This window comes from Mandrillus leucophaeus, unplaced genomic scaffold, assembly GCF_000951045.1.
Source record: "Mandrillus leucophaeus isolate KB7577 unplaced genomic scaffold, Mleu.le_1.0 Scaffold531, whole genome shotgun sequence".
Classification (NCBI taxonomy): Eukaryota; Metazoa; Chordata; class Mammalia; order Primates; family Cercopithecidae; genus Mandrillus; species Mandrillus leucophaeus.
The window spans coordinates 2,715,926-2,740,964 of NW_012105709.1; the positions used below are offsets into that span (position 1 = coordinate 2,715,926).

Here is a 25,039-nt window from a genome sequence, read left to right on the forward strand (position 1 = left end):
TGCAAAAATTGAAACTGGACTCTTTTGTTACACCATACAAAAATCAACTCAAGATGGATTAAAGACTTAAAGGTAAAACCCAAAACTATAAAAACCCTAGAAGAAAACCCAGGAAATACCATTCAGGACATAAGTGCAGGCAAAGATTTCATGACAAAAACACCAAAAGCAATTGCAACAAAAGGAAAAATTGACAAATGGTATCTAATTAAACTAAAGAGTTTCTGCACAGTAAAAGAGTGAACAGACAACCTACAGAATAGGAGAAAATTTTTGCACTCTATCTATCGGACAAAGGTCTAATATCCAGAGTTTACAAGGAACTTAAACAGATTTCCAAGAAAAACCAGACAACCTCCTTTAAAAGTGGGCAAAGGACATGAACAGGACACTTCTCAAAATAAGACATACATGTGGCCAACAAACATATGAAAAAAAGGTCACCGCCACTGATCATTAGAGAAATGCAAAGCCAAGCCACAATGAGATACCATCTAATGCCAGTCAGAATGGCAATTATTATAAAGTCAACAAATAACAGATTCTGACAAGGCTGTGGAGAAAAAGGAACACGTTTACACTGTTAGTGGGAGTGTAAATTAGTTCAACCATTGTGGAAGACAGTATGTTGATTCCTCAAAGACCTAGAACCAGAAATACCATTTGACCCAGGAATGCCATTACTGGGTCTATATCAAAAGTAATATAAATCATTCTATTATAAAGATACATGGATGCATATGTTCACTGCAGCACTATTCGCAACAGCAAATACATGGAATCAACTCAAATGCCCATCAATGATAGACTGGATAAAGAAAGCATAGTACATATACACCATGGAATACTATGCAGCCATAAAAAGAACACTATCACGTCCTTTGTAGGGACAAGGATGGAGCTGGAAGCTGTTATCCTGAGCAAACTAATGCAGGAACAGAAAACCAAACACCACATGTTCTCACTTATAAGTGGGAACCAAATGATGAGAACACATGGACATATTGGGGGCAGGGGACAACATACACTAGGGCCTGCTGATGGTGGAAGGCTGGGGATAGAGAGAGCATCAGGAAGAATAGCTAATAGATGCTGGGCTTAATATCTACGTGATGGGATGATCTGGGCAGCAAACCACCATGGCACATTTTCACCTATGTAACAAATCTGAACATCTTGTTCATGTACCCCTGAACTTAAAGTAACAGTTGAAGAAGAAAAAAAAGAGGCAGGGGCTTCTGGGAAGTGCTTAAGTCATGAGGGCAGAGCCTTTGTGAATGGATTAGTGCCCTTATAAAAGAGGCCGGAGTGAGCTTGTTTACCCCTTCTGCCATGTGGAGACACAGCAAGAAGGCACCGTCTATAAAGCAGAGAGCGCTCACCAGATACTGAATCTGCTGGTGCCTTGATTTTGTACTTCCCAGCCTCCAGAACTGTAAGCAGTACATTTGTATTGTTTATAAATTACCCAGTCTAAGGTATTTTGTTGTAGCCTGAATGGACTAAGACAAGGCAGTAGGCTAAACTTTAAAATTCAAATTAGTAAAACATGCAAACAAGGAGTAATTTGTTTCAAAAATATATTCATTGATATATTGAATAGATATATAAACTAAACAGCCTCTCCTTAGGACTAACATGGCCATTTCACTGCTATTGACACAAGTTACTTACTTTCCCACAATCGTATTTTTCCTCTTATGCCTCCTCTTACCTTAATTACCCATCTCACTTTACCTATTGAAATTCTACTCATTCTGTAATGTGCAACTCAAATGCTGTCATCCCAGTGAAATGTAGTGATGCAGTTACCACAGTTTGAAAAAAAAAAAATTAAGTTTCAATAGCAATGCATTAATGTGTCTTCTTTTTGGCATTTAAACTATGCCTTCAATTATGTTTGTGCACATCTGTGTCCCTAAATAGACATTAAGCTCCTGAGTGGCAGACACCTCCAATGAAAACTTTATGTTCTCAGTGCTTTGCACTTAACCAAAGTGTGTTGAATTGATATTAATTGAATATCTACTGTGTCTATGCAGTAGGTCAAAGATCATTCATCAGAAATGGTTCAATCATTTGCAGTGATTTTGTGGAGACATAACTACCTCGTATGACAGGAACAAAAAGCCATCTCCAACGTTGGCAGATGAGATTAGAAAATAAGTTATTTTCTGATTTACTTTGCTTTTTGTTCCACACAATTAAAACAATATTTTCAGAGGGGTTAGTGATGCATATGTGTATATCTGATATATATCATACAGAGACATATACAAATGTACTATTTAACAGGATTCTGTATGCTATTGTACCTTCAAAGCTGAGACTTTTCTCATAAACGGTACCAGAAAATAATAAATTCATCTCAGAGTTTTTGCTATAGGAACTTGGAATAAATTCTTCTAAGCTGCTTGGTTGGCATACATTTGGTAATACTTATAGGGGGATACTTACAAACAGTATCTCAACACAGTATTGAAAAAAGGATCAACAAGAATATATACTCGTTTGTAAATAACTAAACACATCTTGTGTTTCCTTTTAAATTTAGGACTAAAAAAGGCAAACATGTTGTTTGCAATCTTCATCAGCGTAGAAATAAAATCTCCATTCAGGAGAAAAACATCAGTGAATCATTTTCATACCATTCTATACAGGAGTCACCCCCAAAAAGAGTTCACTGAAGAGAAAAAAAAACACCGTGTCATTCAGGGTCATAAGGGCCAATTTATTTTGGATCCAAGGCACTAGTCATATTTTTTAATGGTTCCAGCAATTATTGAGAGGGTGTCAAAATCCAGTTTTCTCCTTGAAGTTGTATTAGCTTTTGCTTCACCTATTATAAACCTCTGTGGGTAGGCACATAAACCTTTAAGATTGTTATATCCTCTTGACTGAGCCACTTTATCATTATGAAATGACTGTTTATCCTTGGTAATGCTCTTTGCTCTTAAACCTTCTTCAGGTTTGTGCTCATTGACAGTCTTTACACTGGCAGAAGAATATTCCCTGCCCAAAGGAACAGCAGTTCTTTTGCTACTATGGTCTTTCATTTAACTTAGTTCAAAGGGATTTGTTTACTGAATTCTTGGTATATTAACAGAAGATGTTCAGGGGATATTTACTCACAGAATAGGATGAATGTCAAGATTTAAGTTTTAAAAACATGTTATGTCTAGTTAAAATGAGGGCGTTTCAAGGGCCACAGACCTAATCCCAAATTTTGCTTGCAGAAGTCTAAGTATTATTCAGTGACTTGAATTTCAGATCTTCAAAACAAGATAGAAATCTAGTTTTGCCTGCTCATGGTTTTTGTGGGAAAACTAAAGCTCACAGGAGGTTCAGAAGGGCCGATTTTCTGGTAGAAATAACAGATTGCCACAATGAGTATACCAGAACACCAGCTTCCTGATTCAGAACAGACCCCTCTGAATGGCAGCGTCCTGTGCCTATGGTTTTATCATCTTCACACCTTTGTTTCAGTTTTTTATCTTTGACCTAGTAGACAGAAGAAAAGATTAAATATTGAGGAAAAAAAAATCAAATGAGTTCTGACTTTCCCAAAATGTTCATATGTCAACGGTGGCTTTCATTTTAAAATTCTACTTCTCCTTCATCTGGAGAAATAACCTTCCACTTACAATTTCCTCAGACATTGTAAATATTTTCCATTTTCACTGTGGTCTAAATATTTTTTCCCTGTTTTTAAGATACACCTTGCTACTTCTTCATTCCATTGAGCTTGAATATATTAATCTCTGTCAGAGTATAGACAGACCAAGAACATATAAGCTGCTAACAAATATCATGTATGTCTGTGACTAGGATGTTATTAGTGTAGATTCTAAGAATGTCCTGAGCATACCTGACGTCATGCTTCATGGAGTCAAAAGAAAAAGAACCACGCATTTGAATTAAGAATCGAGACTTGCTGGGTGGCACAGACTGGATGTTTTTGATAAGTAAGATTAACAAGTGATTTCAGAACGTTTTGATGCAATTATTATAATCTTAAATCACACTACCATATAACAGAACAGAGGTTTCTGAACATAACCTTTATTTGATCATTTTAGTATATGTATTTTTTGCCCATTCATATATTTATTTCACCAGTTCAGAATACTTATAATGCATCAGGCTTCATGTGAACTACCAGGAATTCACAAATGTATAAAATATCAAGGAACTTGACATCTAATGAGGGAGACACATGTAAATAAATAAAGTTTAACTTACGCGATATAAAAAGTGAAGTGGTTAATAGTAATTTTGCCAAGTTACTGTTGTTTCTGGGGTATTACTGGTTTTCTACAGAAAGCATTATATACAGAAAGTATATAAGCATAGCACAATAGACAAGCCAATGTCCTTGCTCCTTCTCAGGGGACTCTGATTATCCCCTATATCACAATATAAATAATATAGCTGAGGGGTCGAAAAGACAAAACAGTTCCACGGGATGAATTAAAGCAGGAAACTGATAGGATTAAGAGCATATTCGAGCCTCTCCAAGTCCTCACATGGCCTCTTCTCTGTACACGTACAGAATGAGCCAGCTCCGGTGGCTCTTCCTCTTCCTATAAGGACAGCAGGCCTTTAGGATTAGGGCCTCACCTTTATGATCTCTTGTAACCTTAATTGACTCCCTTTAGGGCCTATCTCTGAACACAGTCACACTGGAGATCAGTGCTTCAAAATGTGAATTTTGAAGGGATACAATTTAGTTATAACACATTCGCCCCCCACACCCCCGTCCCAGCCATAACACATTTACACTTCTGGCCCCCATAGGCCATATGCATAGCAACACTAAATTACTTGAGTTCCCTGAATTGCCCACATTTTTTTCCTCCATGGCGTTGCTTGTGCTTTTCTCTCTGCTTACTTCTCCTTGCTTCCCCGCCTGCCAAACCTTCAGCTCAACCTTATCTGTGAAGCTTTCCCTGACTTTCTTTAGGAAGAATTATTGTATCTCATATATAATCTCCAGTATGGCATTATCATATTAAATATTTGATGGTAGATGCTCAATATGAATATTTTTGAACATATGAATGACTTAATATTTGATAAGACTTCCCAGTGTTGCAGAATTCTGAAGCCAGTTCTCCATTAAGTTATATTCATGGAATATATGTCTTTCCCTGCAAACTTGATATATGAAGTAAGAGACAGGGGCTTTTGCCTAAGACTTTCAGGGAGAAATTTAATTGAGGAAATATCTAATAATAAACATTATTGCTAATTTTATATTTTCAGTCCGTATCTTAATCTTATTTCCTGAAGATGAAGAATTTTTAGTTAGGAAAGACAGTGATGTTATTTAAAATAAAAAGTATAAAACAGGCACATCTGGGAAACCCAGACTCCCTAATGATGTGGAACAGCTTCTCCAAAATGACCTATGACTCCATTGTAGCATTACTCAAACCCTGCTTATTATTCCCTCGGACTGCTGCAGTCCAGACAATCTCAGGTCATAGACCAGTGTATATTCCAGATATTGAGGGTGCAATCAGATTTTCAAGTTCATACCCTGTGTTAACTGCCTAGCACTCACTGTCAATTGGAACACATGGCCCAGATAATAGAAAAATTTAGCTGCTAACACCTCTCACTAATAAAAGGAACTGTCCAACGACCTTGATAATGTGGAACTCATAATGTAACAGGTGACTTACTTATATGGATGATACTTCTTATGATCTGAAACAGGCAGTCTGAGCTTAGAAGTAAGTATTAGCTGTGTTACCTTAGGCAAATTTGTTACTCTGTGGCTCACTTTCCTCATCTTAAAACAGAAATAAAGCCTACCTCTCAGGACCACTGGCAATATTAAATGAATTAATATATGCAAAATACTTAGAATAGTATCTGACATTTAGTAAACACTGAAATGTTAGCTATTATGATTATTATTGAAGTAGTGCTTACTTAGAATTGGTCCTACTTAAGTATACTCCAATGAACAAGCCTGCAGTCTTAGAATTCCACATAGACTTCAACGACTACAACCAACCAGGGAAGGATACTTCTCATATGAAGGATGTCTTAACTTTTCTACTGATGAAGCTTTGTTTATGGGCCAAACTAGAAGATCTGATCCAAATGTTCCAAAATGAGTCAAGTTAAAGAGAAAAAAAAAAAAAAAAGAAAACAAAAGAAAGAAAGAAATGGGTGAAGAGAGGAAGCAGTGCCGATAACCAAAACCCATCAACTCCATTAGCTATTATTCTTTGAGAGTTGAAAATATTTGTACAATGCTGCTATTAGGGCGTTTCTTTAGAAAAGACAGCATATAACCTTTTAATGTATACCTAGAATTCTCACATTTCTAGAATTACAAGTCATATATAAATTCCACAAACATATGAGGATATTAATTTTCAAGACCCATAACTGGAGTCTTTTTCTTGATGTAGTCCTGATGTCAGTAAACTTCCTCGGCTATGTGAACCGTGGGAACTATTCTTGGCTTGCAGCTCCATTCAGCAGTGATTTGGTGAGATATCTGTGGCAATCATTGTCAACAGAACCTTATTTTTTCTTCTCCCTCTGCCGCATTGACAAAACACTGTTATCAGTTTCACTTGGAATGGTCACAACAACTTGGAAACATTGCACTTCAATCTAACTGTGAGAGGAATTCCGCAACTTTCCCTACTGCAGTACGTGATTACTTATTCCTTGCAGGCATTCAGGTGAAAAATCTGGAGTCAACCTTTACTCCTTCTCTTATGTTCATACCTCATATCCAGTTTACAGAAATCCTGTGACTCTACTTAAAAAAAAAGCTGCCAGAAACCATTCCCATTTTATTACCCCCAAGGCTACTCCTGGACTAAGACATCGTAACATCTCACCTTGATTTTTGAATTATTTTTTTTTATGAGAAGGAGTCTCGCTCTATCGTTCAGGCTGGAGTGCAGTGGCGCCATCTCTGCTCACTGCAACCTCCGCCTCCTGGGTTCAAGTGATTCTTCTGCCTCAGCCTCTTGAGTAGCTGGGATTACAGGTGTGTGACACCATGCCAGGCTAATATATATGATTTTTATATACATACATTTATATATTAATGAATATATATTCATATATATTTACTAGAGACGGGGTTTCCCCATGTTGGCCATGCTGGTCTCAAACTCCTGCCCTCAGGTGATCCGCCTGCCTCGGCTCCCAAAGTGCTAGGATTGCTGGTGTGAACCACCGCCCCCGGCCTGTTGTTAATACTCTTTTAACTGGTCTCCCAGCTTCCTTCCTTACTTACCACCCTCCTTATGGTCTATTCTCAACATAGGAGCCAATATGATTATTTGAAAAGTCAAGTCACATCAGGCTACGTTTCTGCTGAAAACCTTTCCAGTCAAGGCCCTAACAAAAAAGCTGTATGATCCTAAGCTTTTAGCTCCCTCACCAGCTTTTCTCCCACTTATACCCTCTGACCTGATTTCTGTCTATCTGTTGGGAATGCTCTTCGTCTATGTATGTATCTGCCTAACTACTCTTTTCCTTCTTTGCTCAAATGTTACCTCGGGGAGGTCTACGCTGGCTATCCTATTGAAATATGCGTATGTCTGTACACACCTAAACATCTCCTATCCTGTCCTCAATGTTTCCTCCATAGCATTTATCACTATTTAATACAGAAGTTCCCATAGTGTGGTCCCCAGAACTTTCTAGCAAGTTCGCAGGTGGTGCTGATGCCGGTCATCCAGACACCACATCTTTGAGAACCAGTTTCAGGAGAATCTGTTCTCAGACTTGCAATATTTCTGATTTGGGTAGAACTAAACCACTCAAACTTTAGGGACCACCTTAAGTGTCTCTTAAAACTCAGAAGGCTGGGACCCATTCCTAGAGTTTCTGATTGGGTAGGACAGGTGGGGCCCAAGATTTGTATTTCCAATCACACTCGGAGAGCCACTGATGAAATGTACTGTATATTTTATTATCTATTTCCTCCCTTTTAGAATGTTAAACTCTGTGACGGAGGGACTTTTTTTCCTGCTGTTTCTGCTTGCAAAGAACAATACCAGGCACATAGTAGCTATTCAGTAAATATATATTGAAGGAATAAATGAAAATTGCTCATCCTATTGTTACATCAGAACACATCTCCTAATTTTACTGTAACATTTTATAGGAAAAAATACAAATACAAAGTTAACAAACATTGTATAGTTCAATCCCCTCATGCAAGAAGGCATTTTTAAGCACTGGGCCACATAGACAACTGGGATTTCCTGATACTTGGGAAATAAATTAACAATTTACATTACTAGAGCATTAGTATTGACACTAAACATTTATGAAATGCTACCAAGGTGCTAAGCACTTCGGGTACTGTATCTCTTTTAATTCTCATGACTATTGAGATGGCTAGTGGTGTCATTTCCATTTCACAGAGAAGGGCTCTGTCACACCATGCAGCCCACTATCAGCGGACTCCATAGTTTCTATATCATCTCCTTCCCTCCATGTGCTCTCCCAACTGGGAACCAAAAGGTATGGTATGAAATGGGAGGTGATGGGTTTACTTTTTAGTGTACAGACATACCAAGGTTTAAATTAAAATTTGCTGAACATCATATAACACTAAAGGTCATCCTGGTGATCTAGTAACATTCTGAAGAGCACTGGATTTCTAGATGCAAATGTGGAACCCTACAAATGTTCATACATCTTGTAAAAGATAGGAAAATGTTTTTTAGGAGGCATGTTTTTTGGGGATATTTTTGTGATAATTTAGAATAGTCAGTCTGAATAGTCAGTCAGTTTGGTTTATTCTACCAAACCTTGTACAATAGCATTACATTTATGCAGAAAATAATGGATATAAATGATTATGAGTTAGTGATGCGTTTTTTCCCCAAACAGGCCATTAGACTAGGTGTCTAACTTTTTCTTAGAGGGCCAAACAGGAAATGTTTTCAGACTTGCAAGCCATACAACTCTGCAGTTGTGAAGCAACCACAGACAAAACATAAATGAACGAGTATAGGCTTGTTTCAAAGAAACTTTATTTACATTAACAGGTGGCCAATCCATGGGCCAAAGCTTGCTCACCCTTGTGTTTAAAGATTTCCATCTTAGTAGCATGAATAAAATGGACCAGATAAATTTCAGGTAACTTTGTCAAATTTATCTTTAAAAACAGCAACAACAAAAAAAAACCTGTTCTTCCTATAGAAACACCCATATTCCTATAAATAAAAATGACTTTAAAAAAAGACAATTCTAGCAGGCAAATAAAAACAGACATTTGTCTTTGTAGTAAGTTGAATTAGCTAAACGAATCCTTGTATTTATTTTTCACACAGTACAAATGCAGGTGGTACACAGCAAGTTCATAATTCCCCACAAAACTTATAAACTTAACAAATGGGAATCTAAACATAATATTCTGAATCATCCATAGCTATCCACTGTGTGGAATCCATTCTACAGCAGCAGAGGAGTACCTTAATTTAGAGCACCAAGTTTCCAGGCAAATACCTTCTTTTCATTCTCTAATACATGTAGTCAAACTGCCTATGAAGCAAATACCAATTCATCTTATGCTTTAATAAATAAGGTAAAGCAGTTGGGGAATCAACATTATTCTTAAGTCTGAAAGTGTTTCTACCTCTTTACCTTATCATATTTTCTCCCATGAAATATTAAACTTTTAATGGAGTTATATTTAACATGAGAATAAAATAAAATTTGAACTGAATGTCTTTTCAGATTAACCCACCAGTTTAGAATGTTCATATTTGTTTTATGTCTTGAGGGAAACAAAAACATAATTTCTAATTTAGAATATTCTGGCAATCTTTATTAAAAGTTACATTTATAATTTTATAGCAAAGTAATATCATCTGTTTGTCCAAACATTACAGATTTTAAAAAATTCCCCTAATGTATGTAAATACAAAGGTTATTCCCAGTATACATTTTATAGATGTGTTTTCATTTGTTGAAGCGGGGTTCAATGAGAATTTTTAGGGTCTTGCTGACATCAGCCCTATATACTCAGAGATGACTGAATCTACTAAATGGACAACGAAAACTGGTTGAGGCTGCTGATGAATGCTTCAATAAAAATCTGATACACACAGATTTCATTGTCATATTAAATGAAACCAAGTCTTCCTTAAAACTGTGATTCTGATAGGCTGAAGATAGAGTAATGGACTGTTAGTTCCTCATGCCAAAAATACATGGGTCTGTTATACAAAGGCTTCATTCTCTGCCTGTCGTCAGTAACTTGAGCGCCTTTTGTAGATTCTGTACAGCAGTGCTTACATCTTCATACTGCAGAGCACTGCCAGCATATTTGCAGTACTTCTGAGCTCTAGCAAAGTCCTCTGGGGTTAGACGAATATCCCCTAGGAGAAAAAAAACAATTAAGATATTTATAAGAATATAAAAAGTGTTCTGTAAGGTTGGGCAAATGCTTATGTTTAAGATTAAAAAATATATTTAAGGCTATGTAAAAACAGTAGTTTTAGTCAATCTCATAAGAACTTTGATACATTTTCTTCATTCTTTTCAATTGTCTTTTTATTACTAATATAAACCATAGACACATCAATATGTAATAACTTAGATGAACAAGATTTTCCTTCAAGAAGCAACAAGGACAAACAAGGATAGTAGCTTTGGTGTCTATGCTAGAATCACTTAGCCTTTCTCTTCATGGAACAATACACACAGACTAAACCAATTCAACCCTCATTTGAGCTGGAATATAAATATCACCTTCAATAAAAAAAAGTGAATAACAAACTTTATGTAAAGAAAACCAGGTTGCCTAGCTTATTTTAAGCATGAAAATATTTTACATTTTTGTGCCATCTATGTAAAAATCTCTTAAGGTTTCTTAAATTTTATATCACTGAAATATGCAATTAAAGATGTAAACAACCATTACATATTATTTCTCTAAAATTTATTCTTAGCAAGTTTTCTAGTTATACGTATGATTAATATGTAGGGCCCAACTAAACAATTTCAGTAACAAAAAATTAAAAACATTTCATTTAATCTAAGATACAAATTTCCTTGAATATATACTTCTAAAGACAAAATTAAAAATGGACATTATATCTTGTCTTTTGAAATAACCACCATTTTCTTTGGAAATTTTTATAAGAATTCTAAGGAGTACTAATCAGAAGGCTGGGAGGCATAGAATATAACAAGCAGATAACATATTTCAATTCTGTCTGAAATAAGTGGAAGACTGTACTGATAAACAGAATGACTTCATTTAGTTGCTTTTAATTTCGCCATATGTATATATTTTATATATCAAAGATTTCAAAGTAGGTAGCAACTCCAGGCAAGCTGATACAATATTCTGATCCAAATTATTACTTTCTAAAATTTTCAAAAAAGAGTACTGAAACAATATATGCTATAGTTTTCAGCACAGTGTCAGGCATCTCTAGGTACTCAGTAACTTCACTGCATGAATACGAAAAAGTTGTATTTTAAATTATTTAGCCTATTTTAAAACTAAGTTCATATAGAATGAAACATTAATTAAATTGCAGATTTTAAAATACACATATATTTACTAGTGTAGGGTGCTATAGTAAGTCTTTAGTAAGTCTTCAAATATTTGTTGAACTAGTAGTATATAAGATTACATAAAATTTGGCCTTCACTGTGGTGAATCAGGGATTACCGATTCCAATTTTAACAGAGGTTACTGACTTGGCGTTTGTTGCCCATTAAACGTAAACATCAGCTATCCTGCAGTTCTGTTTACAATTTAGTCAGGTATGCTCCAGTTCATATTTCTGATCTTGAAAAATACCTACCAGATTCTTTAATGGTTTTTCAAAATATATTTACCCTACATATGCTATCTAGGTGAGGAAACATCGTTGAAAATTGAGTTTACTTTAATGCTACTTTTTGTGCTTTAAGTCTCTCCTCTCTCGGGGCACTCTTTTAAATATACAGGGCATCCATCCAGAATTTACTGGACGTGCTGAAAGAAGGCCGCAATGGTCAGATTAATCTTATTTCTACAGCATTAGCTTTAGCACTGTTTGGCTGACGTATCACTTATTAATAAGGTAAAATGTGTATAATGGCAAGATCTCTGTTACTATTTTTGTTTTATAAACTTATCTACTAAGGATTAAATTATTTTAAAACACAAATACTGTATTTTTGTGAAATAATTTCAATATTTATAAAACGTGAATGAAAATATATTAACAGAAAAATATAATTAGATACAGAATATATAAAGTTCACAGACATGCATAACTAATTATAACTCATATATAAAATACAAGAACTAAATAACAACCGGTGTATAGATTTAGATTCAAAATGTAATTTATAGACATAAAGATATTAGATTTATTTTCAACAATGAAAAATATAAGCTAAAAAACCATGTTACTTGCTATTTTGTAACACACAGGCTCTCCTTTATTTTAAAAATATAGTAGTCTACAATTAATAAAATATGAATTGAATTCTTAAACTGAGTAAAAATGTCACCTAATTATGAGTCTTTAAAATTAGCATTTAAAAACTCAACAAACAAAAAATATATAAGAGTAAACACATTTCAGAAAGAGAACAAGTGTTAAATTTCAGTTTACCTGATTTTATGCTCAAAATGGTCAATATAAGCTTAATGCACCAAAATAAAAGCTGTTTTTTTCTATCATTAACATTTACTAGAGGCCATAATCAGAACCACAGTGTGTGCAAGTGGACCTAAAAGATGTTTCAAAGATTAGAGGGGTTGTCTAATATATCTCTCTTCTGAAATCTTAGCTTATAAGTTCCAGATGAGTTGCAGACAGGACCATCTATATATAAGAGGGCTTCATCTCTTCAGAGGTCAGGACAAGATCAGGCAGAAGAGAGCTAGAACTATCAGTTAAATTCTCTACTACAGTAGCAAAGAGAGCCTGGGTCCGCACTGGATCAAAGATAACATCACTTGGTGTGAAGAGAAAACACTGCGTGCCCAGTTAACATAAGCATCCATTTCCAAAGTTGATATATCTAACGTCATAAAAGAGGATAGAACACTTGTAAATAATCTCCAAAATGAGTCTAATGAGGCTCTTTCCAATTTTACTAGATAGTTCTAGAAATTCTTATGTCAAGGGCCTTGGATAATCTCATTCTGGTATACTCTATTATCCTTTGACTTGGATGGAACGCATAGGACACAGACAGAACCTTCATACATACAGGCATTGCTAAGAGATGTCACTTAACAATTCCAACGACAGTAGTAATGCATACAGGCAGAATTTCATTATGTCAAGGGCTGTGCTAAATACTATTCAGATATTATATCACTTAATGCTCAAAAACCTTTTTTTTTGTTTTTTTTTTTTTGAGACAAGAGTTTCGCTCTGTCACCCAGGCTGGAGTGCAGTGGCGCAATCTCGGCTCACTGCAAGCTCCACCTCCTGGGTTCACACCATTCTCCTGCCTCAGTCTCCCGAGTAGCTGGGAGTACAGGCGCCCACCACCATACCTGGCTAATGTTTTTTGTATTTTTTTTTTTAGTAGACAGGAGGTTTCACCGTGTTAGCCAGGAAGATCTCGATCTCCTGACCTTGTGATCTGCCCGCCTCGGCCTCCCAAAGTGCTGGGATTACAGGTGTGAGCCACCACGCCCAGCCAATGCTCAAAAAACTTTATGAGGTAAGTTGTCATTAACACTCTAATACTATTCAGAGACGTAAAAGTAAAAAAGTAAACACTGTGCTTCAAATACCTACCTATGCAATCCCACTCTCCAGAGTCAGCCACAAATTCATTACAATATATTTAATATCCATTAATATCACACATATATGCATTAAAAGGTGATTAAGTACTAAGCACGAAGGAGAAATATGTAGCAGAAAAGGGATATAAGAAGTACTAGAAGTGGTGGTAATGGTAGTGACAGTGGTTATAAATGCACTATTTTTTAAAAAACACTTTATTTTTTAGAGCAGTTTTAAGTGCACAGAAAAGTTGGGAGGAAGGTACAGAGATTTCCCTTATCTTCTCTTCCCCACCATGCATAGCTTCCTCCATTATTAAACTCCCCAACTTGAGTGGCACATTTGTCACAATTGATGAACCTGCATTGATCCATCAGTATTACCCAGAGTCCATGTTAGGGTTTACTCTTGATGTTGTGCATTCCATGAGTTTGGACAAATTTATAATGACATATATCTATTGTTATAGTGTGATATGGTTTGGATTTGTGTCCCCACTCAAATCTCCTGTTGAATAGGAGGAAAGGCCTGGTAGGAGGTGAGTGGATCATGGGGGTGGATGTCCCCCTTGCTGTTCTTGTGACAGTGAGTTCTCATGAAATCCAATGGTTTAAAAGTGTGTGGCACCTCCTCCTTCATTCTCCTATTGCCATGTGAAGAAGGTGCCTGCTTCCCCTTCGCCTTCCACATGACTGTAAGTTTCCTGAGGCCTCCCAGTCATGCTTCCTGTGCAGCCTGTGGAACTGTGAGTCAATTAAATCTCTTTTCTTCATAAACTACCCAGTCTCAGGTACTTCTTTATAGCACTGTGAAAACAGACTGATACAGAAAATTGGTACAGGGAGTGAGGCACTGCTATAAAGATACCTGAAAATGTAGAAGCAATGTTGGAACTGGGTAACAGGCAGAGGCTGGAACAGTGTGGAAGGCTCAGAAGAAGACAGGAAGATGTGGGGAAGTTTGAAACTTCCTAGAGACTTGTTGAATGATTCTGACCAAAATGCTGATAATGATATGGAGAATGAAGTCCATCCAGCCTCAGGTGGTCTCAGATGGAGACGAGGAACTTACTGGGAACTGGAGGAAGGTCATTTTTGCTACGCTTTAGCCAAGAGGCTGGAGGCATTTTGCCCCTGCCCTAGAGATCCGTGGAACTTTGGAATTGAGAGAGATGATTTAGGGTATCTGGCAGAAGAAATTTCTAAGCAGCAAAGCATTCAAGAGGTGACCTGGCTGTTTCTAAAAGTATACGCTCATATGCATGAACAAAGAGATTATCCAAAACTGGAACTTATATTTAAAAAGCAGAGCATAAAAGTTTGGAAAATTTGCAGCCTGACTATGTGGTACAAAAGAAAAACCTATTTTTTGGGGCAAAATATAAGCCTATCACCCAAATGTGCATAAGTAAAGAGGGGACAAATGTTAACAGCCAAGACAGTGGGGGAAAATGTCTCTAGGGCATTTCAGACCATCACGGCAGACCCTGCCATCACAGGCTTGGAGACCTAGAAAGAAAAAATGGTTTCATGAGCCAGATACAGGGCCAGCTGCTCTGTGCAGCCCTGGGACATGGCACCCCAGCTGGTCCAGCTCCAGCCATGGCTAAAAGGGGCCAAGGTGTGGCTTGGGCCACGGTTTTAGAGGGTACAAGCCCCAAGCCTTGGTGGCATCCACATGGTGTTGGGCCTATAGGTGTGCAGAAGGCAAGAGCAGAGGTTTGAGAACCTCCGCCTAGATTTCAAAGAATGTATGGAAATGCCTGGATGTTCAGGCAAAAGTGTGCTGCACTGGTGGAGCACTCATGGAGCACTTCTATCAGAGGAGTGCAGACAATAAACGTGGGGTTGGAGCCCCCATGCAGCATCCCCTCTGGGGCACTGCCTAGTGGAGCTGTGAGAAGAGGGCCACCATCCTCTAGACCCCAGAATGGTAGACCTACTGACAGCTTACATCATGCACCTGGAAAAGCCACAGACACTCAACACCAGCCTGTGAAAGCAGCCAAGGGGGCTGTACCCTGCAGAGCCACAGGGGTGGAGCTGCCCAAGGCCTTGGGAGCCCACCCCTTGCATTGGCATGACCTGGATGTGAGACACGGAGTCAAAGGAGATTATTTTGGAGCTTTACAATTGAATGACTGTCCTGGTCGGTTTCAGACTTGCCTGGTGCCTGTAGCCCCTTTGTTTTGGCCAATTTCTCCCATTAGGAATGGGAGCATTTACCCAATGCCTGCATCCTCACTGTATCTTGGAAGTAACTAACTTGCTTTTGATTTTACAGGCTCATAGGTGGAAAGGACTTACCTTGTCTCAGGTGAGAGTCTGGACTATAAACTTTTGAGTTAATGCTGAAACAAGTTAAGACTGGTGCACTATTGAGAAGAGATACTTGTATTTTGCAATATGAGAAGGGCATGAGATTTGGGAAGAGCCAGGAACAGAATGATATGATTTGGACTTGTGTCCCTGCCCAAACCTCATGTTGAACTGAAGAAGGGGCCTGGTGAGAGGTAACTGGATCATGGGGGTGGATGTCCCCCTTGCTGTTCTTGTGATAGTGAGGTCTCATGAGATCTGATGTTTTAAAAGTGTGTGGCACTTCCCCCTTCCCTGTCTCCTGCTGCCATGTGAGGAAGATGCCTGCTTCTCCTTCACCTTTCGCCATGATTTAAGTTTCCTGAGGCCGCCCAGTCATGCTTACTGTTAAGCCTGTGTAACTGTGAATCTTAAACCTCTATTCTTCACAAATTACCCAGTCTCAGGTAGTTCTTTATAGCAGTATGAGAACAGACTAATACACAGTGTCATGCAAAACAGATTCACTGCCCTAAAACTTCTCTGTGATCCACTCATTCATTCCTCCCTCTCCCCCTAACTCTTGGCAACTGCTGATCTTCTACCTCCTCTATTGTTTGCCTTTTTCAGAATGTCACACACTTGAAATTATACAGTATATAGCTTTTTAAAATTGGTTCCTTTCACTTTGTAATATGCATTTAAGTTTCCTCCATGTCTTTTCATAGCTTGATAGCTCATTTCCTTCTAGCACTGAATAATATCTCATTGTCTAGATGTACTGCAGTTTATTTATCCATTCACCTACAGAAAGATAATCTTGGTTCCATCCATGTTTTGGCAATTATAAACAGAGCTGCTATAAACCTTTGCTTGCAGGTTTTCATGTGAATATATGTTTTAAACTCATTCAGGTAAATAAATACCAAGGACACAACTGCAGGATCCTAAAGTAAACACATTTAGTTATGTAAGAAACTGCCAAACTATTAAAGTGGCTGTATCGTTTTGCATTCCCACCAGCAATGAATGAGAGTTTCTGTGGTTCCACATCGTCACCAGCATTTGGTGTTGTCAATGTTGTATATTTTGGCCATTCTAACAGGTGTGTAGTGGTATCTCATTGTTTTAATTTGCATTTTCCTGATGATATATGCGGTGAAGTATCTTCTTATATGTCTGCTTTCCATTTGTATATCCTCTTTGGTGAGGTGACTATAAAGGTCTTTTGCTAATTTTAAAAGAGGGTTGTCTGTGTTACTGTTTTTTAGGAGTTCTATGTATATTTTGTTAACAGTCCTTAATCAGATAAGCCTTTTGCAATGTTTTCTCTCAGTCTGTGGCTTGTCTTTTCATTTTCTTCACAGCATCTTTAGAAGGGCAGAAAATTTTAATCTTAATGAAATCTGCCTTATCATTTCTTTCTTTTATGGATCATGCATTTAAAAAGTCATTGCTCAGTCCAAGATCATCTGGATTTTCTCTTTGCTATCTTTTAAAGGTTTTATAGTTTTGCATTTTACTTCTTAAACTTATTTTTATTAAGGTAAAGTAATCATATATAATTTGCCATCTTTACAATTTCAAAGCATACATTTCAGCGGTAATAAAAACACATATATTCTTTTTTTTTCCATTTTCATCCTCCACGCCTTCCCCTTTCCTTCCTGGCCTTTGGTAACCACCAATCTACTCTATTTTCATGAGATCCACCTTTTTTTGCTCCCACATGTGAGTGAGAACATATGATATGTGTCTTTCTGGGCTTGGCTTATTTTATTTAAAACGATGACCTGTAGTTCTATCCATGTTGCTGCAAATAATATAATTCTTTTATTTTTTTGGTTGAATAATATTCCACTGTGTATATATACCACATTTTCTTTATTCATTCATCCACTGATTGTCATTTAGGTTGATTCTATTTTTGGCTACTGTGAATAGTGCTGCAATAAACATGAGACTGTAGATTTCTTGCAGCATATTGATTTCCTTTCTTTTGGATTTTCTTTTGGAATTGTTGAACCATATGGTACTTCTATTTTTAGTTATTTGAGAAACCACTGCACTGTTCTCTATGCCTGTCTTTTGGTATGAGCCATTTTAACTAAGGTAAAATGATACTGCAATGTGATTTTGATTTGTATTTCTCTGACGATTAGTGATGCTGAGCATTTTTTCATATACTTGACATTTCATATATGAAATGTTAGATCTTTTGTCCATTTTTAAATTGTATTATTTGTTTTTTGCTATTGAGTTGCCTGAGCTACTTATATATTCTGGTTATTAATCCCTTGTCAGATAGATGGATTGTGAATATTTTCTCCCATTCCATGGGTTGTCTTTTCACTTTGTTGGTTTCTTCCTTTGCCATGCTGAAACATTTTAGCTGGATCGAATCCCATTTGGCCATTTCTGCTTTATTTGCCTATGCTTTCGAGGTCTTCCACAAAAAAAATCTTTGCATAGGCCAATGTCCTGGAGCATTTCTCTAATGTTTTCTTGTATTAGTTTCATAGGTCTTAGATTTGAAGTTTCAGATGTAAGTCTTTAATTCATTTTGATTTGATTTTTGTGTATCATGAGAGATAGGGGTCTATTTCCATTCTTTTGCATACAGTTATCCAGTTTTCCCAGCACTATTTATTGAAAAGATTGTTCTTTCCCCATTGTAGGTTCTTGGCACCTTTGTCAAAAATGAGTTGGTTGTAAATGCATAAATGTATATCAGGATTCTCTGTTCTGTTCCACTGCTCCATGTGTATGGTTTTATGTCAGTACCATGTTGTTTTGATTATCATAGCTTTGTAGTAAATTTTGAAATCAGACAGTGTGTGATGTCTTTAGCTTTGCTCTTTTTGCTCAGTTCTGCTTTTGCTATTCAGGGTCTTTTATCATTCTATTTAAATCTTAGGGTTCTTATTTTTTGGTTAAATGTCATTCTGTGAAGAATGTCATTGGCATTTTGATAGGGACTGCACGGAATCTGTAGATTGCTTTGGGTAGCATTGTCATTTTAATAATATTAATTCTTCTAATCCATAAGCATGGAGTATCTTTACATTTTTTATGTGTCCACTTCTATTACATTCATCAGAATTTTATATAGTTTTTCTTACATAGCTATCTCACTTCTTTAGTTAGATCAATTCTCAGGTATTTTATATTTTTTGTAGCTGTGGTAAATGGGATTGCTTTCTTAATTTGTTTTTCAGATTATCTCCTGTTGGTGTTTATAAATGCTACTGATTTTTGTATGTTGATTCTGTATCCTGTAACTTCACTAAATTTATCAGTTCCAACAGTTTTTTGGTGGAGTATTCAGGTTTCTACAGGCATAAGATCATGTCATCTGTGAGCAAGGCTAATTTGTTTTCTTCCTTTTCAATTTGGATGAACTTTCTTTCTTTTGCCTAACTGCTCTATTCTCTGCATTATAAAATTGCTCCATACTAAAAAATTCTATACAAAGTATTAATTCTACCAGTGGATTTTATACCTTGAAATGTTTTCTTCTGCACATTAGTGTTTTCTTTCAGACTGAAGAACTCCCCTTAGCTTTTCTTGCAAGATGGGTCCACTTTTGAGTTTAGGAAAGACTGTATCTCTCCTTCATATTTGAGTGACGATTTTGCTGGATACAATATTCTTAGATGACAGTTTTTTTTTTTGAAAATGTTGTTCCAATCCCTCCTGGCCTGTTGAGAAGGCTGTTGCCAGATGACTTGGAGCTCCTTTATATGCTATTTGCTTCTTATCTTTTGCTGTTTTAAGGACCTTCTCTTTGCCCTTGGCCTTTAGCATTTGATTACTACATGCCTTTAGGTAGTCTTATTTGGGGGTTGAATCTGTTCGGTGTTAAAAGACCTTCCTGTACCTGGATATTTATGTCTTTCTCAAGTTTTGAAAAGTTTTCAGTTATTATTTCTTTGAATAAGCTTTCTACCTCTCGTTCAGCTCCCTCTTGAACATCAATGGCTCTTAGATTTGGTCTTCTGAGGTAGATATCTATATCTTGTAGCCAGTCATTTTCATTCTCTTTTTTCCCTCCTCTGACTGTGTATTTTCAAATAGCTGGTCTTTGAGCTCACCGATTTTTTTCCTCTGCTTAGTTCATTCTGCTGTTGAGAGCCTCAAAAGACTTTTCCAGTTCAGCAAATGTATTTATCAGTTCCAATATTTTATTTTTTGTTTTGAAAAAGTATTCCAGTATCTGTCAAATTTCTTTATGGCTTTTCTGTATTATCTTAGAGGTCAATGAGTTTTCTTAAAATTGTTATTCTGAAGTCTTGGTCAGAGAGCTCACAAACTGCTGTTTTGTTAGGGTTAGTTTTGGGATTTTTTTTTTTTTTGACGGAGTCTCATTCTGCCACCCAGGTTGGAGAGTGCAGTGGGGCGATCTTGGCTCACTGCACTCTCCGCCTCCCAGGTTCAAGTGATTCTCCTGCCTCACCCTCTCAAGTAGCTGGGATTATAGGCATGTATCACCACGCTTAGCTAATTTTTTTGTTTGTATTTTCAGTAGAGAGATAGGGTTTCACCATGTTGGCCAGGATGGTCTTGAACTCCTGACCTCAGGTAATCCGCCCACCTCAGCCTCCCAAAGTGCTGGGATTACAGGCTTGAGCCACCGTGCTGGGCCAGGATTTTTGCTTTGTCCTTTTGAGAAGGTCATGATTCCCTGTTTGCTGTTGTTTCTTGTGGGTCTTTCCCATGTCTTTGCACTGGAAGAATTAGCTATTTATTCCAGTTATCTCTGTCCAGCTTGTTTTGGTTTTTATTGCATGTATTTGCTGACAAATCTTCACTGCTATGTCGCTACCTCCTTTTCAGCTCTAGGTGGCGCCGTAAGCCCAGGTTTCCCTCAGTTCTAGTAAATGTTTGGAGCACTGAATGTCCCAAATGGATTACACTGGCAGTGTGGGAAGGCAGACAAGGTAGGAGTTTGTGCTTACAGGACCTAGGAAATATACCTCCTGCAGCTTAGTACTGCTGAACAGTCACTCTGATTTGGTGTCTCCTTTGGCCAAGATGCAGAGTGAAGTTCCTGGGGCTGGGAATAATAGTCGCTGCTGGTCTTCAGTGGTATTTTCCCTTCAGGCAGTCATGATGCTACCTGTGGGTTAAGGCAAGGACAGGTCTCCTGCCAAGGAACCCAAGAAGGTGGGGACGATGGTTGACCACTTCAATTTTACTTCTTCCAGTGTAGAAATTATGAGGTGGCGGAGATTTTCTGTGTGGGCATAAGGACAGGGCAGAAGCATTATGAAAGTGAAAGTCCGATTCTCCTATTGGAGTTTTTCCACTTCTCTGTGGCCCCAGGAGCTATTTCATCCTCATACTTGGGCTCTGGGTTGTTGCTGGTGTCGATCTCGGTGCTGTATATTTGTTTTTTTTTGTTTTCTGTTGGTGGGGAATGAAGTCAGTATGCTTCTACATTGCCGTTTTGGAACCAGAAGTCCCTAGTTTTGGAGTTCAAATTTAGGCATCATACCATTTTGAGTTAAATTTTGAGATGAGTGGAAGGTCTGTATCTAGATTCACTTTTTTTTTTTTTTTTTTTTGCTGTATGTGACTGTCCTGTTATTCTGGCACCATTTGTTGAAAAGAGTATCTTTTTTCAATGGTATTCCCTTTGCTCCTTTGCCAAAGATCATATGACTTTTTCTATATGGGTCTATTTTCTGGACTCTCTGTCTCACTGATCTATTTGTCTGTTCTTCCGCCAATACCATACTGTCTAATTTACTGCAGATTTATGTTTTGAAGTCTAGGTGGTGTCAGTCCTCCAACTTTGTTCTTCTCCTTCAATACTATGTTGACTATTCTGGGTCTTCTACCACCCCGTATAAACTTTAGATAGTTGGAGTTCATATGCACCAAATAACTTGCTGGGATTTTGATGGGAACTGTCCATAATCTATAGATCAAGCTGGGAAGAACTAACATCTTGAGAATACAGAGTCTTCTTATGCATGATTATGAAATCTCCATTTATGTAATTCTTTGATTCCTTCATCAGCATTTTGTAGTTTTCCTCATATAGATCTTGTAATAGGTTTTGTTACATTTATGCCTGAATATTTTTGGTGGAATGCTAATGTAAATGGTACTTTGTTTTCGATTGTTGTGCTTATGTAAATACAAACACAATGGCAGTGTATTTTAATTTGAAATCCCACTTGTTTTGTGCTATGTGGAAAGCAATTAATTTTTGCATATTAATCATGTATACAGCAATCCAGCTATAATTGCTTATCAGTTTTTTGATTGATTCTTCCAGATTTTCTACAGACCATCATGTCATCTATGAACAAAAATAGTGTTATTTTTTCTTTCCCTATCTTTATAGCTTTTATTTCTTTTTCCTTTCTTACTGCACTAGCTAGGACTTCCAGTATAATGTTAAAATGTCAGTGTTGATGTTTATATTTCATCCTGAATGAAGTACTCTATGTTTTGTCATAACTAAGTCAAATGAAATCCTTTTCTTTTATATTCCATAATTCTATTACTGTTCAAAATCATGGCATATTTTTGTTTGCTTCCAAATTGAGATTTCTTATATAATATCAAAATTTTTCTTAGATGTTTTGTTTTAGTTTTTTTCTTACTGGCAGGATTCTATGGCTTCTTATCTATGTCTTTCATATTCTGAAGCTTCTATTCTATATATTACATGAAATTCATGTTACTTTTCTTAAAGGATGGGAGTCCTCCAATTTCCTATTCTAATTTTGAAGCAATTGCTTTCCAAGCATGTGGGAAAGCTATCATAGAATCTTTCTTCTTTAGAGTATCTAAAGAAGTATATTTCACCATTTCGTATATCTCATATTTCTCTTTTGCTTAATTACCACCCTTATCTTGATGGAGTACATCCTGAGTTAAGTTCCTTAAAAAAGGTATGTGCTAGGCAAAAGGTGAAAATTCTTACATATATAAAAATTATTTTGCCCTAACACCTGCCTGACAGTTTAGATGGGTAAAGAATTCTAGGGTTCTGGTTCTATGTGGTATACTAAGCATATATAATTAACTATTCTTCCTCCTGAAACCATAATGAAAAGATAAAGTAACACAAAAGGAAATAAATCTACAAAACTTAAAAGGAGAAGAGAAGAGAAAAAGAATGAAAAAACTGAAAAGGGAAAATTGACAAGAGATTTAAAGAACACCTCCCTAAAACTGTGTAACAAACTGCCCAGACAGTGTTAGGACTCTTAAGGTAGGTATGATATCCAGCTCACCCACAAAAGGCTCTCCTCATTCAATGGCTGAGAGGCAGGAAGGCTTAATTAGCCAGTTCCCACTCATACAGGGAGAACAGAAAATTCGAGGTGAAAACACACCAACAGACAGTATCAGAGGAAACTAAATAACAGCTATTAGAAATAAATGGCTGGGCACGGTAGCTCAATTAAAGCTTACCAAATATCCCAGCACTATGGCAGGCTGAGGCAGCCGGATCATGAGGTCAAGAGATCGAGACCATCCCCTGGCCAACATGGTGAAACCCCATTTCTACTAAAAATATAAAAATTAGCTGGGCATGGTGGCGCACGCCTGTAGTCCCAGCTACTGGGGAAGTTGAGGTAGGAGAATTGCTTGAACCCGGGAGGCAGAGGTTGCAGTGAGCTGAGATTGCGCCACTGCACTCCAGACTGGCGACAGAATGAGACTCCATCTCAAAAAACAAAACAAAACAAAAAAGATCTTTACTTTGAATATAAAAGGATTAAATATCATCTGACATATGAAGAAAACAAAAGTCTGAATGAGAAAGACCAAAATAAACACAATGCCTGATTTGGGCTAAAAAACAGAGAAGTAAAGATTATACTTAAACCAATCATTTAGCCTGTAAATCAACCAACCAAAGTAACCTCAGAGATTTTTATTTTCAATAATGGTCAGTTCCTTTCTTTTTAGATAATTTAATAACACTGTAGATAAGTCACAATCAGAACTCACAATAATCTTGAACTAAATTAATATAATCTAGCATAGACTTCCATGGCAGCCTTGGCTATACGTTTGCTCCTCTATATTCGGTACTGCATGAAGAAAAGAACTGTAACAAAAGAGGACACCTTTGGATGTTGGTATTTTTAATATCAAACAATCCTGGCTCATTTGAGAATCTAGTGAACATAGGCATTCAAGGAAATTTATTTCAAATTACCTAGAAATGCAAATTTAAGTAACAACATTTAAATATATGGTACTGTCAAGGTAAAATTACAAAACAGCAACCCAAAACAGGAGATAAATGTATCTCACAAAACAGTCAGCTGACTTACCCTGGGAAATTGTATTGAAAAGTGCGGGATCAATGGCAGGTATAGTCTGTGGAGTAGGTTGGATAGTATTACTTGCTACACCTGCAAATCAGAAAAGCATAAATGAGTATAAAAGTATTACACTTTTTAATTATACAGTAGGGTAGCACTTAAAAATCATGAGGTAATTTCATTACTTTGTTTATTTTCTTGAAACATCAATGGATTCTAATTGGATATACTTATTTGATGTTGGAGGGTATCAAGTGTTTACATATGTGTATGGGTTATGCTTTCCTAATATATATTTTGTCTAATGCTTCAGATTACTTCTCAATTAAAGCTTACCAAATTCTGTAGAATTAACAGACTTCCTACTTTTCAATTTCTCAGCCAATTTAATTTGGTGATAAAGTAGGACAAAATTCTAATTTAGTTTAACTTAGAAGATGAATCCAATTTCATCACTGTGCATGAAATTCCAAATTAATATTTGTAATTCTCTAGTCTACACATTTTAAGATATTTTTATATATCCTAACAATTATCCAATAAATAACAGTTTTGACTTTGTTAGAATGTTTCAAAACTGTCATATTAAAGAGTAACTTAGCATTCTTGATTAATGGTAAGGAATATACTAAAGTTGAAGATTATTTATTAATCATCTAAAAAACTAACAAAAAGTGTTAAAAGCTCCCCCCCC

General features: G+C 36.7%; 1 protein-coding gene across 5 annotated transcripts in view; it reads right to left on the reverse strand.

Annotated features, from left to right (window-relative positions):
* Nucleotides 1-8,103: 8,103 nt before the first annotated feature.
* VTA1 (vesicle (multivesicular body) trafficking 1) overlaps nt 8,104-25,039 on the reverse strand; it is an 87,666-nt gene continuing 70,730 nt past the window's right edge. For 3 of the 5 annotated variants that reach the window (XM_011997176.1, XM_011997177.1, XM_011997178.1), the window contains one exon: nt 8,104-10,376. In XM_011997176.1, the coding sequence (XP_011852566.1) occupies nt 10,231-10,376 (146 nt within the window). In that variant the 3' untranslated portion in view covers nt 8,104-10,230. Of the gene's footprint in view, nt 10,377-24,354; nt 24,436-25,039 lie in introns of all 5 variants that reach the window. The other 2 variants (XM_011997174.1, XM_011997173.1) reach the window with 2 other exon arrangements.